Source organism: Pinus tabuliformis, chromosome 8 (genome assembly GCF_031772625.1).
Source record: "Pinus tabuliformis cultivar Carrire ecotype Pingquan chromosome 8, CPIR1, whole genome shotgun sequence".
Taxonomy (NCBI): domain Eukaryota; kingdom Viridiplantae; phylum Streptophyta; class Pinopsida; order Pinales; family Pinaceae; genus Pinus; species Pinus tabuliformis.
Window position 1 is genome coordinate 1,351,579,513 of NC_142294.1, and position 20,399 is coordinate 1,351,599,911.

A 20,399-nucleotide genomic window follows, 5' to 3' on the forward strand; every position below is an offset into this window, starting at 1 on the left:
GTGACATGTCCATCGTACATCCCTCAGATGGTAGGTGGTAAGTGATATAGTAATAGAGTAGAGTGGGGATCAGGGAAATCATCTAGACCACATGCAAGGGTACAAGGGTAGCTATAATAAGGGAAGCCCACACCTGGGTATATGAATGTAGGAGAGAGCAAATTGTGGTACATGAGTTACCCCGACCTTTGTTTTTCCATCCTTCATATGCCTTTTGCCTTTGATTGATTTTTCTTCATAACCGCTCGGGGCTCCAAGGGAGAAGAGCATGTTATGTAATATATAGTAGTGGATACCCCCTTTAAGGTGGGGCATTTCATCGCCCACCAGGGGTTGGGACAATCATGGGTTCCTTAATGATGGAAAGGGCTCTTCTAGGGCCCATAGGAACAAGGGTGATGACTATGGATAAGGGGTAGAGCTCATGTTTGGCTTTTTCCCATGTGCTAAATTTGTATGTCCCAACCATCTTTTGCATTTTGTGGTACATTTCCTGTTGAGAGTGGCCAAATTATCCTTTTTCTTTTCTCTTTTTAGTTGCATCTACCTCTGGGCATCATTCCTAGTCCGACCCAAGGTGTGGACAAGGGGAGGGGGAGGTTATCCCTGTGTGGACCCGGATGGGAAATGAGATGAATGGGGCTAAAATGAGTGGAAAAGGGGGTGATGTAGATGGTATCGGGAAGCAGGACCACACAACCAAAATTGGGATTTCCCATGTAGTTCCAACGCTAAAGCTAATGACCAGTAATGGAGATCCCATGGGACTAGGGTATAGGGCTAACCACGAAATTAGGCAATGGAGACAAGAGTGCAAACCTAACCCACTCTTTCCGCTAAATCCCCCCACCATTCCATGCCTAAAAGTGGCCATGACAAGTAAGGAAAATTACTCAAATATACCAATGAAAAGCCATACCTTCGAGGTCGAGAAGCCCACCTTCAAACATACAATCATAACAAGTGGTCGAGGGGCCACATCGCTGGCTCAGGTAGCAGAGATAATGGCACATCGAGCTATTTGGTGGCTTCAAGGTGCTGCTGGCTGCCGACTGAGGACCATCTAGGAGAATTTTTTTCTCTTATATACACTACCCACAGATGGTGGGTAACATGCCTCATACAAAATGAGGGATACTAGCTTTGAAGGAGTCTCTTTCCTATCATTAAAGGGCAATGTTCCCTCCATAGTATCAATGAAGCCAGTCATAAGATATCAAGGTAGAGACTGAGTGTACCCTGATGTTATTCAAAATTTTCTCTTTGTTTGTACCATCTATTGACTCTACTGTAGCGAGTACCCTGTGCTATCTAATGGCTCGTCAAAGGGCCATGCCTCGTAGATATACATAAAATTCAAGGGGTCCAAGCACCTCTTCTTCTTCATATTTATCTCATGCCAAGTGTTGCTTGTATATAAACCAATGTTGCACGACTCATACTTGTATAAGACTCGTCACGACATCGGCTCATCGACTCGTATAAGTCTTGGGAACGACCCTTATAAGACTCGTATAAGACTCGTCAAAATACAAAAAAACTTAAAATATGGAAAATTTTAAGCACAAAAAAGAAGCTAATGACAATTCCAATCCTTAGAAGTTATAAAAACCACAATATATACAATAATTCATAACATCATCTCATATCTATAAAAGTACAACATAACATATTCGATTTTTGTAAGCAAAACATTTAGATATTGAATAAGAAAAGGACTCATGATTGCATAATTAAAATAAAAAATGTCAGCAAGTTCAAAATTCAAATACATGTCATAAATGATAAATGATTGTCTCATAACAATCTTGAGTCTCATCACTCATGGACGACCATGCCTAAAATAAGCCTTCGTGGAGCTCGTGGTAACATCAGAAGACTGAAGCAACTGTGAGGCAGGTGTATTTGGAGTCTCCATTTGAGATGGCAAACTAGAGAGATCCTCGGTCTCTTCATCAAGCAAACTCAAATCAAGGGCCTCCTCCTCCACAACCCAATCAGATTCTAAATCAATAGTATCCAATAAAATTGTATCTGTATCCTTTGGTTGCACTTGTTTTGTGAGCATTCGAAGGTTGTAGTAGATGAAAATCAACTTCTCCAACCTCTCATGCTCCAGCTTGTTTCTCTTTTTGTTGTGGATGTGCTCAAACACTGACCAATTGCGCTCACAAGAAGAAGCACTGCAAAAAAATAACAACAAAGATTTTCAGTTTGCAATGCCAAACATATAAAAGAGAACTAGAAAAATTACAATCTAAGTTCTAACAATTTGCACTTACAAGGCATTTTCTTGTCCTTGAGACATTGGCTCGAGCTTAATCCAAACATGCCAAATTCTTCCTTGTACATATCTCATTGTAAGTTGATTTTGTCCTGAATATCTAGATCCGGGAACATCTTCTCAATGCATATCATGACATCTCTCATCACCTCGGGATTTCTATGAATGCTAGACCCCTCATTATAGAATAAGCTCGGATTGAGATATGCTCATGCTGCATTCAATGGTGAATGTAGTTGCCTGTGCCACCTGGAATCAATAATTTGCCATATAGGGAGATATTTCCCTTATAGAAAGTCTTGATGGCCTCTTTGGCCCTGTCCATGCCCTCATAAATATATCCCATTGCAGGTTTCTCTCCATCCATCAATCTCAAGACTTTCACAAGGGGCTTAGTGAAGCTGACAATCTCAGTCACTTTGTCCCACAAACTATCAACAAAGACAAATGTTTTCACAGACATTGCTTCTGATTTTGTGCTATCTTTCCAGAATACCCATTGCTGGCTACAAAACATTCTTCTCAAAGCTTGGTACTCATACAAAAGGCTTTGGAGGGAAAGAAAGTTTGTGGCAAACCGTATGATAGCGGGGCGACTAAGCTCACCCTGTGTGAATTCTGTCATAAGGTTCAACACCCAAGCATAATTATAAATATACTTGGTAATATGCTTGCATTCTTGCGCAATGTCTTGCACCTACTCCAACTTCCCAATGTACTCTAGCATCAAGTCTATGCAATGGGAAGCGCATGGAGTCCAAAAAATGGTGGGATATTTGGCACAAAGCAAACTTTCAGCTGCCACATAATTTGCTACATTGTCCATGATTACTTGGACAACATTTGCAACCCCAACTTCCCCTAGATCAGCCAAGAATGAAAAAATCAAATGTGTATCTTTTACATTTACAGATGCATCAATGTATTTTAGGAACATGGTTCCTTTAGGGCAAGCTACAACAAAATTTATTAGTGTTCTACCCCTCTGATCTGTCCACCCATCAGACATAAGTGTACAACCTGTAAATTTCCATGAGCTTTTAATGCTCTCCAATTGTTCCTTGACACACTGAATCTCCTCATCTAGCTCTTTGCCCCTAAGTGCATTAAAAGATGGGGCTTTTTATCCAGGGTCAACACATGCAATGGCATCCACCATGGGCTGATAAAAATAAGACTTTGTATAGTTGAATGAAAGACTGTTATGGTACCAAAACCTCCTCACTGCCATATCTGCCTCCTTCCTCTTCTTATCATTGAAACTGTACAAGGTTGGTTGAGCTAATAAGAGGTTATACCCCTGTTTGCCATAACAGTTGAAGAGGAGTTACCAATACCTGAACTTCAAAACTGTGTTTCACTCTAAGATGAAGATCTACCTATCCCAACAATCTCATCCTTCCTTCTTGCCCTCTTAGAACTTGCTTCTGTAATGGATTCCAAAGCAGTTACCATTTCAGTAGATCAGGGCAACTTTGACAACATCCCACACCATGCCTAAGAATTTTGGCTAGGTGGTATTTCAGCCTGTTTATGTTTGCATGCATTGTGACATTGCAATAATTGCACTTGATATTGTGGTCATTACCAGGAACGATTCGTTGACCATGTGCCCATGCCGGATCACGAGACCTTGTAAAACCCTTTGGTGGCATGGTGACAAAACCTGGAAGATTTTTTTTTTTTTTGTTGGTTTTAATTTTTTTTGGTTGTGTTGCTGAGTTTCTTGGTTGTGTTGCTGAGTTTCTCAGCCACACAGTAGCTTTGTGTGGCTGAGAAACTCGGCCATAGGCATTCCCAAAACAAAAAAAATTGCAAACATAAAGAAAATTAAAAGCGAAAAAAAACAAAAATAAATACATGGAAAACTAGCTAGGTTCTTTAAGCCTACCTGAAACTTAGTCTAATCCGATGAAGCCTCCTTTAGCCTCCTCCACCAACTCCTTCACGCTCCTTTAGCTTCATTCTCAAGTTTCAACACTTAACAAATTAGCCAAACACTCAAATGACAAGTGAATGAGAAATGGAAGGGAGAGAGGTGCTTATAAAGCTTTTTTTCCCTTCAATTTCCCTTTTCCTCCACCTCATTTCCAAAAAAGGAAAAAAAAATTTCAAATTTTTGGACAGATTGTGGGTTTTGATGCCTGGAGGGTCTTATAGGGGTCCGATGAGAGTTTAATGGGCTACCCGCGGGTTTGATGTGGGTAGCCGAGTCTTGTACAAAACCCACAGGGTAAGGGTCTAGACTGCGGGTTCTATGCGGTTGACCTGTCCCGGCATGTGACCTGTTCTCACCCACGGGTTTCACAAGGGCCATGCTTCGCTGATATAAATAGCTTCCCATCAAAAGGATAAACACATTGATTCTTATATTTGAAGAAACTTCTCATCAAATTTTTTCAATTTCCAAGTAACTGCCAAGTAAATGAGTATTCCCATAGCTTTTTTGTGAACATGATTCAAATATTTTAGTGGTATTGACTTTGAAGCCCTTGTGCACATTGGGATCATTTATTTCATGGGTATTTTTCTCATAATTCAGAGTTAACATATTATTTTCTTCTATTAAAGAGCTAAAATGATAAGTTTTACCTGAAATATTTATATCATTTCTGTTATTCCAATGGTACTAAAATAATCATAACATTATGCACAGGCATAGTCTTGGAGAGGTTCTTGATGCTCCTAATGTGATGTCTTTGATAAAAGACACCAAAGCAGCCCAGGAGGTATTGTTCTTTGAAGTTACACTGTTACAGTGTTCAGCTTCTGTTTTCACTGATTTAATATTTTATGCTTTCACAAACTTACCATGTTATGACAAGTTTTTCTGGTGTTGTAATCAGGTAAAAGCACTCAAAGATTTTCACGAGATGATGTCAAATGTTAGTATCAACCTTTCTTCAGACTTTGAGTTGTATTATGCTTGGACATTGCATTTCTTGTCATGAAATTACTTACAAAGAAAATACTTTATGATGGGAGGAAACAGGCATATTGTTAAAAGAGTGATGATTGAGCATTATTATCTTAGTCATGTTGCTTCAAATAATATTTTTTGAACCAGAATGGGAAAGAACAATCCCTTCACTATATCAATCCTGGTTAAATGACATACTATTTTTTTTGAGGAATACCTCTTATAGAATCTCTTTGGCTATGCTGCTTCAATATGAGGAGGATATCTTCGCTGTCAAAGTCACCCAGGACTTGTTCATGGACTCATCCACACCCATTTGGTGGGTGTTGAACTTGGGTCTCTGCATTAATACTAGCCCAATCACCTTGCTGCTTGCCGCAAGACCACACTTCTGGTTGCAGATGGCCTGTATTTTCGACATGATTAGGGAAAATATAAGTTGTGCATTCTCTTCTTGTATGCCACTGTATGGAAACCTCAGTATTTTAATTGAAATGCTGATCAATCCTGTATTCTGATTTCCTTAGTCATGGTTGGTTTTTGATCATAAAAAAATCCTTTCTGTATATTTTCCTTTAAGGTACAATAGGAAAATGTACAATGTTTTCTGGCTCCTTCAGGTGCATTATTAGAAACACATAAATCGATAAGAAACTAATGCCTTTGTCTTCCAGATCTGATCTTGGCATTTGTTGAAATTTAACATATGTACTTTTATCTATATCTAGGTCTTAAATTGTTTTGGAGATGCTCCAGGGACTCCTTATTGCTATTGTCAATTGATGTTCTTCTTAATCGCATTGACCTATTTCGTCAGTTGTGGATGTTATTATAGTTCTTTCTTTCTTTCTCAGGCTTAAGACTTGAGATAAATCATAATACCATGTCTTGCTACAATGTTTTTGTTGAGTATGTTGTCAATGATGTCAAAGTGGGAGCAGGTGCAGTAGGTGCAAGATGTGGTCATTAATGTCTTCGATATGCTGGTTGTCATAGATGAGATGATGTAGAGATGAACCACTAGCTCTAGGGTTTAGATTCCGTGGACCATGGATATTCCCCACACTCATTGGAGGCTTTTGGAGCAGCAAACCACCGAGTTTGCTTTGGAGATCTTGGCCGGTGGATTCTCATCGTCATGCTGATTCCGTTGATATTTGGAACATCTTGAGCGGTCTCACGGATGGAGAGATATGCTTGGTCAAAGTTGCAAGCCCTATTTCATGGTCAAAATCCCCAAGGGCTGCTGATGTGACATTGATTAAACTAACCAGTAGATGATGTGGCAACTTCAATGGATGATGACATAGCATCATATTGTTGGCAAAATCATAAGGACTTCGGATATAAATTAAATTGAATGATGTTATGAAAAAAGGATGTTCTAGAAAGGTTTCAACATTTATTTAAGGAAAGGATTTTTGGAAGATTAATATGACTCCAAAAAGTCAAAGTCAAGTTAAATAAAAGGGCAATAAGTATTAGTTTAATCTTATGGAGGTCGGCCCTAAGCTTTGGCTCAAAATATTTTAAATTTATATTTCCCCTCCTTTTCAAAGTCGGCTAACCCTCCTAGATACTTCTTTAAGCTATTATAAAGAGAAGTCCTCCCTCCTTTCATTAGGTGCGATTAATTCGTGGATATCTTCTATGCATCTACGACTAGAGTATCCAAGAAGCTCAAAGGAATGCGTGAGGCTGCATAATAATGCATGCAGTCTTGTGAAGAAATTGAATGAGGTTCTGGGCTATCCTTTTATTCTATTGGGCTCTCTTCTCTATTGCAAGATTTCTGGGTTGGTTGATTTAAACCCCTTTTGGTGCTTCGCTGGGTTATCTTGCAAGTTGTCCCTTCTCCAATGAAGTTCACGTGTCTTGCCTTGATGCTTCGCTGATCTTAAAGAAGAACTTGAAGTTTGATCTGTGCTTTGGTCACCATATTTTATACTTGCAACCATCAAACAATAACGCCTTTTCCCTACATATCCTGAAGCAGCTCTTGAGGAGTCTCTGAAAGTCTTGAAGGCAGTCTTGCATAGGAGCAGTGTTATCGAAACCAGACCGGTTCCGGAAAAATTGGCTGGTCTGACTGGTTTGGAGGCAGAACTGGCCCTCCGAATCGGTCTGGACCGGTTCCAAACCAGTTCTGCCAGCTCGCGCGGCCAGGCAGGCCAAAAAATTGATTTTTTTTTCATTTTTTTGTTAATTATTATTATTTTTCCTAAATTCTAAACCTAATCTAGCCCCCCTAAAGCTATTTAAACACCCCCACCCCCTCTATTCTACTCACACTATTCATTCGAGTCTCTTGCATTTCTTGAGCTAAGTTCGGTGAGGAGAATTTGGAGAGTTTTTTGCAGGGTTGTTCTGAGGGAGATTTTTTGCAGATTTGAAGAGCTGATTGGAGTCTTGGAGAGCTATTGGGTTGGAATATTTTTGAGCTACTTCAAAGATTTATTTTTTCCCAAAGATTTTTGGGTTTTCTTCAGTGGTTTTTGCAATTGGTGGAAGATTTTTTATTTTGTTTTTTATTTTTATTTTGTTGGGGCTGCTACATAGCTGATTTTGGAGTTGTTTTTGGAGCTAATTTTCTCCAAAATATTTAGAGGGTAAATCAAGGAAATTACATGTCCTTTTTTTTCTTCTATTTTTCTCTAAAAATCAGCTTTTTTTCTCATAAAAATTTAAAACCCCAGTGTTTTTATGCAGATTTGTAGGGGCTGCTCTAGAGCTGATTTTGGAGGAGTTTGGAGTTGATTTTCTTTAGCAAATTAAGAGGGAAATACAAGGTATTTTTTTCAACCATTAATGTTCTATTTTTCTTCAAAAAACTATTTTTTTCTTCTCTTAAAATTTTAAAACCCCAATTTTTTTATGCAGAATTCAGAATTTCAGATTTCTTTTATTTTTTTCTCAAAAATTATTGTAATTTGCAGGGTTATTTTGAGAGATTTCATTGGCAAATTTTTGAAGGAGATTTTGGAGCTAATTGAAGAGTTTATTTTCAGCTTGGTTGGAGCTTCTTCTCTTCTCAAAATTTACAGATCTTCTCCAGGTATTTCATTGTTTCTACTCCTCTTTTATTTTTCTCTAAAAAAAGATGTGATAAAATTCTAAAAACCATAGGGTTTTCTATGCATATTTTTCTATTCTTCCCCATGGCCCCAAAAAACAAGAATGATCCAGCGTGGGTTCAATATCATTTAAATGAACAAGGAGTAAAAGTCTGCAACTATTGTGGGAAAGAAGTTAAGGGTGGGAGGATCCATAGAATCAAAGAACACTTAGCACATTGGAGAGGGCAAGTAAAACCTTGTGAAAATGTTTTTGATGATCTCAAAGCAGAGATGGAAAGTTTAATTGAATCCTACAATGAAGAGAAGGGGAAAAAATACTTAAAAGAGATATAGCCAAAAGTCAAAAGGATGATGCCATGTGTAGTGACCCTGATTTTGAAGCATATCTGACCAGTTTTGAAGAATCGTCTAGTTTCCTTTCTAAAGTTGGAGAGGTGGTTTAATATTGAAGAGGACAACAACCCGTAAAGGGATTGACTCCTTCTTTGTACCCCACACCACCTCTAGTTCTCAACCACGTAGGTTTTAACCCTGTACAAAAATTACCTGCATACGAATTCTAAAACATAGAAAATAAACAATGTTAGAGAATAACTCATAAAACACATACACACAAAGATTTTCCCCTGGATCCCAAAACCAGGACTACCAGATTGATTTTTCATTATGTTCCTTTCAATGTTACAATACATTCTTATACATGTCGAAGCATCTAATACCATGGACCGAAAACCATTGCGTCCAAAACCATGGACCGAAAACCATTGCGTCCAAAACCATGCACGAAAACCATGCACAAAACCATAGGTAGGTCCGCCCAACCTAATATAGGGTCCAGAAAGGAATATAACACAACCCAACATTCTCCCACTTGTTGTTTTCTTTCCACAGGGGGCCACAGGAGAGCTTAGTTATTTATGTAGCCTTGCAACGTCCATTGTTTCTCTACACTAAGAGAACTTCTCAGAGCTCACAAATTTTGTCAATGCATCTGCAGTATTCTTCAAAGTGTCCACCTTTACCAGCAACACCTTTTGTCTTCTATCATATCACTCACAAAGTGGTACTGAACATCAATGTGTTTTGTCTTTGAATGATAAGCAGGGTTCTTTGCCAAGAAAATTGAACTTTGGCTGTCACAGTCTATCCTTATAGCTCCCTGTACTAACCCCATACTTGAACACAATTTCTGCGACCAAACTGCTTCCTTGCTTGCATGAGTGGCTGCCATGTATTCTGCCTCTGTAGTTGATAGTGCCACTACAGATTGTTTCTTACTCATCCAACTAATTGCACCTCCAAATAGGTTAAATACATACCCACTTGTAGATCTTCTCTGATCCAGATCTCCAGCTCAGTCTGCATCAACAAAACCACGAATATTCAACACTCTGTCCAATCCTGGTCTTCCTTGGTAGCACAAACCATACTCACTAGTGCCATGCAAATACCTGAAAACCCACTTCACTGCTGTCTAATGCTCCTTTCTTGGTTTTGACATAAACCTGCTCAATACCCCCACTGCATGTGCAATGTTTGGTATAGTACAGACCATTGCATACATCAGGCTACTGACTGCACTTGCATATGGAACACGGGACGTGTCCTCTTCCTCTTCTTGTGTCTTGGGACATTGTTCAACAGATAAATTCACACCTACATGAATAGTAACCTTCACCGGTTTACTATCCTGCATATTAAACCTTTGCAGTATTGTCTCGACATACTTCCTTCTGGTTTAACCAAAGCTTCCTCTTTGCCTAATTTCTTTTAATTTCCATGTCCAAAATATAGTTTGCAGCATCAAGATCTTTTCTGTCAAATTTGGGGGACAATTGGGTCTTCAAATCTTGGATAATTTCTTTGTCATTTCCAACCAGCAACATATCATCCACATACAAGACTAGATAAATAACACAGTCACCAATTAATTTAAAATACACACAGTGATCTGCTTTGCTTTTGGTGAAGCAAGTCTCCATATAAATGTATCAAATTTCTGATACCACATCCTTGGTGACTGTTTTAACCCATACAAAGACTTCTTTAACTTGCATACCAGTTGTTTCTTACCCTTCACCGCAAAACCTTTAGGTTGCTTCATGTAGATCTCCTCTTCCAGATCCCCATGAAGAAATGCTATCTTCACATCCATCTATTCTACTTCAAAATCAAAAGCAGCAACAACAGATAGAAGTAATCTAATAGAAGGTACCTTGGCAATAAGAGACAAAATATGACCAAAATCAATTCCCGGCACTTGGGAATAACCTTTTGCTACTAACCGAGCTTTGTATTTCTCTACCTTTCCTTTTGCATTTGTCTTTTTCTTGAACACCCATTTGCTGCCAATGGGTTTCCTTCCAGCCGACAACTCCACCATATCCCAAGTCTCATTTTTGTGCAAAGATGCCATTTCATCAACCATGGCCTCTTTCCAGAGTTTTCCATCCTCTGAATCTACTGCTTCCTTCATAGTTCTGGGATCATCATCAGTAATAGATGAAGCAAAATTTGAATAGAAAACAGATGGACTATACCTTTTTGGCTCCCTTCTTTCTCGAACTGATCTTTTCACACCCGATGTTTGTGGCTCTTCATCTTCTGATTCCTCTTCTCCTGTAGACTATGATTCTTCCTCCTTAAGCTCAAACTCTATCTTCTCAGGTTCCTTTGGTTGGACTTCACGTTTAATAACATCTTTCACCTCTCTGAACACCACATCTCGGCTGTACACAACCTACCTTGTTACTGGGTTCCAAAGCTTATAATCCTTTAAACCATCCTTATACCCAATAAAGATTCACTTTTCAGATTTACTATCCAACTTGGTTCTTTTCTCCTTTGGAACATGTACATATGCATCACATCCAAATACCCTCAGATGTGAAAGAGAGGGTTTCTTACTAGTCCATACCTCTTGTGGAGTCTTATCCTCCGACGCTGATGAAGGTGATCTATTGACCAGGTAACATGTTGTCTCCACCGCCTCTGCCCAAAAATCTTGTCCTAACCCGACACCACTAAGCATGTTTCTTGCCCTTTCCATCAACGTTTTGTTTATTATTTCTGCAACTCCATTTTGCTCAGGTGTGTATGGAGTAGTCTTCTGTCGTGCTATACCACACTTCTTACAAAATTCTTCAAATTCCTTACTACAAAACTCTCCACCGTTTGTAGGTTTTAACTCCGTATAGAAATTACTTGCATACGAATTCTAAAACACATAAAATAAACAATGCAAGAGCATAACACATAAAACACATATACACAGAGACTTTCCCCTGGATCCCAAAACTGGGACTACCAGCTTGATTTTTCATTATGTTCCTCTAAATGTTACAATACATATTTACACATGCCGAAGCATCCAATACCATGGACCGAAAACCATCGCGTCTAAAACCATGTGCGAAAAACATGCACAAAACTCCTTGTAACTCCCCTCACTACGCAATCGGTACAACGAAGGGGGGGCTCGGCCCCCCCTCTAACCCGAGCCCCCCCTCTAACCCCCCGGTTAACTACATGGGCTAGTTGTGGAAAGAATATAACACAACCCAACATTCTCCCACTTGTTGTTTTCTTTCCACAGGGGGCCACAAGAGAGCTTAGTCATTTATCCAGCCCTGCAACGCTCATTGTTTCTCTACACCAAGAGAACTTCTCAGAGCTCACAGATTTTGTTAATGCATCTGTAGTATTCTTCAAAGTGTCCACCTTTACCAGCAACACCTTTTTGTCTTCTATCATATCCCTCACAAAGTGATACTGAACATCAATGTGCTTTGTCTTTGAGTGATATGCAGGGTTCTTTGCCAAGAAAATTGCACTGTGGCTGTCACAGTCTATCCTTATAGCTTCCAGTACTAACCCCATACTGGAACACAATCTCTGCAACCAAATTGCCTCCTTGCTTGCATGAGTGGCTGCCATGTATTCTGCCTTTGTAATTGATAGTGCCACTACAAATTGTTTCTTACTCATCCAACTGACTGCACCTCCAAATACGTTAAACACATACCCACTTGTAGATCTTCTTTGATTCAGATCTCTAGCCCAGTCTGCATCAACAAATCTATGAATATCCAACACTCTGTCCAATCCTGGTCTTCCTTGGTAGCACAAACCATAATCACTAGTGCCACGCAAATACCTGAAAACCCGCTTCACTGCTGTCCAGTGCTCCTTCCCTGGTTTTGACATAAACCTGCTCAATACTCCCACTGCATGTGCAATGCCTGGTCTAGTACAGACCAATGCATACATCAGACTACCGACTGCACTTGCATATGGAACATGGGACATGTTTTCTTCCTCTTCTTGTGTCGTGGGACACTGTTCAGCAGATAACTTTACACCTATAGGAATAGGAACCTTCACCGGTTTACTATCCTGCATATTAAATCTCTGCAATATTATCTCGACATACTTCCTCTGGTTTAACCAGAGCTTCCTTTTTCCTTGATCTCTTTTAATTTCCATGCCCAAAATATGGTTTGCAGCACCAAGATCTTTCATGTCGAATTTGGAGGACAATTGGGTCTTCAAATCTTGGATAATTTCTTTTTCATTTCCAACCAGTAACATATCATCCACATAGAAGACCAAATAAATAACACAGTCACCAATTAATTTAAAATACACACAGTGATCTGCTTTACTTCTGGTGAAGCCAAGTCCCCGTATAAATGCATCAAATTTCTGATACCACATCCTTGGTGACTATTTTAACTCATACAGAGACTTCTTTAACTTGCATACCAGTTCTTTCTTACCCTTCACTGCAAAGCCTTCAGGTTGCTTCATGTAGATTTCCTCTTCCAGATCCCTGTGAAAAAACGCTGTCTTCATATCGATTTGTTCTACCTCAAAATCAAAAGCAGCAGCAACAGATAAAAGTAATCTAATAGAAGTTACCTTGGTAACAGGAGAAAAAATATTACCAAAATCAATTCCCGGCACTTGGGAATAACCTTTTGCTACCAATGTTTTTAAAACCGGAACCAGTGACCAGACCGGTCCACCTAATGAACTGGTTTATCGACCGGAACCGGTGTAACTGAGACTGGTTTGGTCTAAACAAACTGGTTTTAAAAAAATACATTAAAAAAATAATTTTTAATGAAACAAAACTATTTTTAAGATGTAAAACCATGATTCCAAGCCAATAGAGACAAAATATGCAAAGTTTGCTCATTTATATACCATGTAAAGGTGAATATATCAAAATGGCACCGAGTGCAATACATATCATTGACAAAATAGCAAAATACATAAGCAATGAGGCTCTAAATGGCCTATAAAGTCCATAAACAATGCTGCAAGCTATGAGGCCATTGGCCTACTACAAGTGTATAGTGTACACATGATCAATCATCAAGTTCATCACCACTACTAGCCACAAAATCATTATCAGGAGATATATAGACATCATCTGGTTCAAAGTCTGAGGATGCCTCAGCTTGATTTGCAACCTCAGTTTCAATGCCACCAATGACAATAGAAGTGGACCTAATGGAAGCACGAGTTTGTTGACCTACACGACTAGTGCCTTCCATTGGTTCTTTGCCTTTCCTTGATGCCGCTACTGATCCTGGTTCTGATGCTGCCACATAATCTGCTTCACCACCCACTAAAGCCATGTTGATATCAAAATCAGTGTCAAACATAGGATCTTTAGTCTCCTCCACCCATTCTGATGTTGGATCAATATCGTCCAACACAATGGGATCTAGATCTGGTGTTTTGCTCATCATTTGGTTCCTCCTCAGTCGAAGGTTGTATTGCACGAAAACAAGATCATTTAACCGTTTTTATTCCAAACGATTTCTCTTCTTCATGTGTATGCGCTCAAAAATAGACCAATTGCACTCACGACCTGAAGCACTACAAGTTTGACTGAGGACTCTAATTGCAAACATTTGCAATTGAGGAAACTGGACACCAAATGACTCCCACCAATGTGCTGCAAAGAAAAAGACATTAATTAGTAACTTAGTTTATAATTTGAATTGTAAAGAGCGTAAACAATTTTAACTTGCCACATCTCTTGCCATCTTTGCCAAGTTTTTGCCAAAAGTACCACATGCTGTATTGAAAATAGTAAGTTGTCTATGTATTTCCAACTGCTCTGCATGGCTAGGGACCATGCGCTCCAAGAAATCAATCAATCCAGCTCTGACCTCCCCATCATGCAGATCTCCTAGCTGATTTTTATAATGATACTTTGGGTTCAAAAAATACCCAGCTGCATGTATAGGACGATGGAGTTGATTGTTCCATCTGTTATCAATGATCTCCCATATACGACCATATTTAGCTAACCTGTCGTTGTAAGCTGCCCTTATTTCCTCCTTTGTCTGACCCATAGCCTCATAAATGTAGCCCATGGCCAATCTTTCCCCATCCACCATCCTTAGCACCTTAACAAGGGGCTCGGTAATTTTCACAAGCTCTAGAGACCTTTTCCAAAAATAAGTGTCTAACACTTTCTTTTTGGTGTCTTTTCCATCTGGTCTACGAGCCCACAGAGATTCAGACCATTCTTCAAAGGAAAACATTTTCTGCAAGTTTTTATGTTGACCATTGAGGCATTGCAACGTGAGGAAGTGAGTTGCAAATCTCGTAATTCTAAGCCTAACAAGCTCTTTGTCCCTAGTGTGTTTCTTCATTAGGCTCAATACCCATGAGTGGTTGTAAATGTATTTTGTAATGCACTTGGCATGCTCTACAATGTTATTTACCAACTTCACTTTGGCTATATCCTCAAGCATGAGGTCTATGCAATGTGCAACACATGGAGTCCAAAATATGGTCTTATATTTGGTCTCAAGCATCTTTCCAACAAGAACATAGTTTGAGGCATTATCAGCGATGACCTGCACAACATGCTGCTCCCCAACTTCCTGAATAATGTTATCCAAAAGCTCAAATAGAAGGGCTGCATGCTTTACCTTATTAGATGCATAAGCTAATTTCAAAAACATGGTTCCTTGAGGGCAAGAAACAAGGAAATTAATGATAGTGCGGTTATTTCCATCGGTCCATCCATCTGACATGATGGAACAGCCTGTTTTGAGCCATGAATCTTTAAATTCAACCAAATACTCATCAATGGAAGATATCTCTTTTTACAAAAGAGCTCCCCTCAAGTCATGCATACTAGGGCCTTTGAAGCCCTTTCCTGCAGCTATAACAGAGTCCCACATAGCTTGGTACTAAGGTGAGCGAGCATCATTAAATGGGATATCTGAATCATACCACCATCTAGCAATGTATTGATGAGAAGTTTCTTTGCATTGTCTTTTCCAATGTTGATCCAAAGTGGGTTGAGAACTTGGCTGGGAGGAAGTGGGATTGGAAGAGGCAATGTTGGCAGAAGATGAGAAATAACTTTGGATGTTTGTTCTCTTTGTTCCTTTTGATGGTTGGCCAAAAGAAGGATGAACATAGTGAAAGGGGTCATTGGTGGAAGGGATAAAAGAGGAGTCTTGAATCTCATAATCATCATACCCACTCTCTTTCATGGCTTCTAATAATTCCCTCTTCCTTGCAATGTCATCTTGGATGGCCTTCTCCCTATCCTTATCCTCATAAAATTTTTCAAGCTTGGAAATGTATTCTGCCCTAATAGGACCTAACAGTGCATTTGGTGCATCACATGGCTTTACTTGGCCTCTTATCCCACCCAAGTGTTGTTTCAACCTAAGAATACCCCCACCCCCAACAGATTTATGGCATAATTTGCATATCATTTTTCCATCAATTACATCACAATGAGCCAATGCACTGCCCTTTCCTTTTGGAGCCATGTTCGCTTGAAATAATAACAATTTGCAAAGAAATCTGCCATTTAAAAAAAAATTGAAGCTAAGCAACATGGAAAACCAAAGATAAATGTAGGAAAACAAATGTACATGCAAGCTACAAAATTTGATAGCATATAGCTAGAGAGTTCATAGCATAGATGATAGATCATAGAAGTGAGAAGTTTATAAATTTATAACACATAAAAAAATTTAATTCATGGACAACAGTCAAATGAGGAATTTTCAAGTGAAAATCCTTACCTGGAAATGCAAACTAGCTTCCTTAGCCTCCTCTTGAAGATGGCAACTCCACTGACAGCTACACACTATCTCCAAAATAGCTCCAACTCCAACTCCAAGATGACTACTTCGGCAAAAACTCAACACTCTCCAAGCTCACAAACACTCACAAACACTCCAAATCAGTTGTGTGAGACAAATGAGAGTGAGAGGGGCCTCTTAAAGGCTTGGAGAGGGTGTTTTTAGAGGGAAAACACCCTTAGTTCGCCCCCAAAACCCCTAAAACACAGTGAGCAATATGCTTTTTCCAGTTGACGGTGGGCGTGCCTCTAATTGGCCGGTTTAGGACGGAACCGGCCGGTTTGATACAAACTGGCCGGTTTTGTCCTAAACCGGCGGGTTTGATACAAACCTGCCTGTTCTGTCCTAAACCGGCCGGTTTGATACAAACCTGCCGGTTCCGTCCTAAACCGGCCGGTTAGTACCGGTTTAGGGAAAAAAAGGAGAAATGGGCTACTTGACTGGGTTTTTTGGCCAGTTTTGACCGGTGGGCTTGCTAACCGGCCGGTTAGACTGGTAATCGGTTAGCAAGACCGGTTTTTAAAACTATGTTTGCTACCAACCGAGCTTTGTATTTCTCCACCTTTCCTTCTGCATTTGTCTTCTTCTTGAACACCCATTTGCTGCCAATGGGTTTCCTTCCAGCTGGCAACTCCACCAGATCCCAAGCCTCATTTTTGTGCAAAGATGCCATTTCATCAACCATGGCCTCTTTCCAGAGTTTTCCATCCTCTGAATCTATCGCTTCCTTCATAGTTCTAGGATCATCATCAGTAATAGATAAAGCAAAATTTGAACAGAAAACAGATGGACTATACCTTTCTGGCTGCCTTCTTTCTCGAACTGATCTTCTCACACCCGGAGTTTGTGGCTCTTCATCTTTTGGTTCCTCCTCTGCTGTAGAGTTTGATTCTTCCTCCTTTAGCTCAAACCCTATCCTCTCAGGTTCCTGTAGTGGCCAATCTAGGGTGCTAGATTAGACTAGATTTATTATCTACCAAGGTAGGTAAACTTAGAGGCACATGTCTAAAGTCTATAGACCTAAAAGGATCTCGTCTACCTAACTAAGTGTTTACTGTGATAGGCTACAACACTCCTTTACAGGAGGTTAAAATATGTTTCCTCTCACACTTTAGCACTCAGATCATCTAATTTATCTAACTGTTCTAAAGAAACAACGTGTTGCTAGGCTGAGTTTTCAACCCTCTTACAAGGATATTATCCACAAAAGCTCTTTCCAGCTAACACACTAAGCATTCATGAAAATCAAAAGCTCTTTTAAACACACTGAAATTTTAAATGCATGAAAACAAAGTACACAGAGATGCTTCGAAATCTAATGATCGATCAAATCTTTTACAAGATATTGTTCAATGATCTAACAATCAGATCTTCAAGCTATCACCATGAATATCATTTGCAAGAATTTCTAATCAAATCGATAAACTCACAGACATGGAAATAACATTAAACACTATGCACACTATTCAAATTCAAAACGCTATGGAAATGAAATTAACAGTATACCAATTCCACGTAGGGCCCGTCCACGTTTCACTGGCACACTGAAGAAACTTCAAGCAACGAGAATGTTAACGCATAAGCACTGTTGGAGTAAAACGGTGACTGTAATTAAGTTCTGAAGATTGAAATCACATACAAGAGCAGCGTTCTGGAACAATACACAGAGATAATAATCGTTTTTGAAACAATACAATACGCAGTCTTTATCTGCTTGTCTCCTATCTAAATCGAATGTACATACATTAAGCAGATGTTTCTGCTTTTACAAAAGAGTGATTTTTGTCCTTTCTAATCTAAACCGATTTCCAAAAGCAAAACGAAATCAGTTTGGGAAACCATGGCTTTTTGTTGCCTTTGTGACCAAAAAGGCTGGGTTTGACCAGCATTGAATGCATATCCAGGAGCGTTAGATTTGCTGTTGAATCGATTTTTCACCATGCATGTACATTCTAGATCACGTTCCTATCCATTGCTTTGACTTGCCTGTCATGCCACGTGTCACATCATAAACCATTTACAGGAAGTCATGACATCCTGTAATCTTTTTGTTGAAAATTCCTAATTTTTAACATAAAAATTCACAAATTAACTTTAATGTAAACTAACAACTATAATGCTATTGATTAATCAATTTCGATGGATATGAGGGGTTTATGGAAGAAAAAGATAGACAAATGATGGTGTTTCTAGAAGAAAATGATGGCAATGAAATGGTACCAACATCTCCCCCAAGCTCAATGATTTAGCATGTCCTCATGCTAATCCTGATGTACTTCCTTTATACTCTGTTCCTGCCTGTGCCTCTGCCGCTTGTAACAATGCATCTATATTCTTCTGAGCTTGGGCATTCTTCTGAACGTGGAGCTTATGTTTCAAATTCTTGTATTTCTCTTTGAGAGCTTTCTTTTGAGTATACCATTTGGTTGTCCACTTGCAAATGTCAGTTTGTTCAGTCTCGAGTTCTTTGATTTGCTCCTTCAGCTTCTCATTTTTCTGCTGAGTCTCCTTGCTCCGAGCTCTCAACATTTCATTATCTTTCTTGATGACCTTCTCTAGCATGTTGGCCTCCATCAGTTCTTCTTTTAACTTTTCAATTTGTTTTTCTAACCTCCTTTGTTTCTTGTTTGCAGGTGGTGACTCTTTCCCTTGTCTGTTGTTGCTCTCAACTTCCATTTCGGTTTCCGGTCCAGGATGTGAATGAGCACTGCTCTCAATGTCCATCGGTGCATGTGCATTTGACTCTAGTTGATCTTCTTGTGTCTGGATCTTTTGTATTCTCCTGGATCTTCTTGTATATGTAGTGAAAATCTTGTCTTGTTCAATTTTCTGGGCAGCTTCTTGCCTCATCTTTCTCGTCCTTACACTACTGCTGGGTGGAGGGACATTGCTTGTCTTGCACACAGGGATTTCCTCATCAATGTCAAGCATAAATCCTGAGTGCTCTTGCTGTTCCTGTTCATCTTCTCCATCTTTGATTTGATTGGCAACCAGAAATTCCTTCCATGTTTTTCCCCTCCTTTGCATTTCAAATTCAATTAGAATTTTAATTAACCCAAAATGACATAAACTTTTATCTTCATTACCCTTTTGCTTTTGAATAGTTTTTGACATCTTAGTCAAACTCTGTAAGAGGAAGTAAGGTAAACTGATGGTGCATTGCCCTTTTAGGTGCAACAGGAGTTTGATGTGATATAAATAGACTATGCTGTAACAACCCTCACACATAACAAATTTCTGAATAATATACACCATTTCATCCCATGGGTGCATCAGCCAGCTCCTAGGGACACACTTTTTCCAGTTAACATACGAAACCCTCGACCTAGACATGAATTGGGTCCATGATTTTTCCTTGAATTGTTTTGTTTTGAAATATTTTTCTCCTTCTGGGTTGATCTCCAAGGATTGTGCTATCGTGTCTTCTGAAATCCTAAAAGAGAAGTTGCCTATCAATGCTTTCTCTCCATTAAATGTAAAGGCAAACTGCTTAGTTACTTCTTCATTTTTCCCATTAAACTTCTCCAAGAAGGGTAGCCATTGCTTTTCCCTTAAAATTGTAATACAATCATCATGATACTGGGAACTATCAAATGTATTAGGCTCTACTCTATTAGTCATTTTGACAAAGAAACTCTTGTTCTAACCCTCCTCATTTATGCTTAATAATTCAACAAGGGTCTCTTGATTTGTTACCTCTGTTTTTCGCTCCACTCAGCCGACCTGGTAGTGCCCCCTGTTCTCGGGGTCAGTTTCTTCAATGGTTTAGGCAACGACCGGATGAATGTCCTTGGATTATGGCGGAGGTAGAAACTCGTGAGCCCAATTACTATGCTCTCCCTTCGTAGCACCTGCTGTTCTCGGCCTTCTTTGAAATCACAATGTTTGAATTACTAGTATGGAATGCCCTTTTTACAAACTGAGAATGAAATGGAACTTTAACAACCGACTTGACCCAATTCACTATAATGATAATGACAAAGCGT

At 39.3% G+C, this 20,399-nt stretch overlaps 1 protein-coding gene across 2 annotated transcripts in view; it reads left to right on the forward strand.

The window, feature by feature from the left end:
• PEL1 (Eukaryotic release factor 1 (eRF1) family protein) overlaps nt 1–20,399 on the forward strand; it is a 377,005-nt gene that overhangs the window by 281,202 nt on the left and 75,404 nt on the right. The window contains exons 12-13 of one of the 2 annotated variants that reach the window (XM_089373739.1): nt 4,941–5,013; nt 5,131–5,169. In XM_089373739.1, coding sequence (XP_089229865.1) covers nt 4,941–5,013; nt 5,131–5,169 — 112 coding nt within the window. The remainder of the gene's footprint in view (nt 1–4,940; nt 5,014–5,130; nt 5,170–20,399) is intronic. The other variant, XM_089373740.1, reaches the window with a different exon arrangement.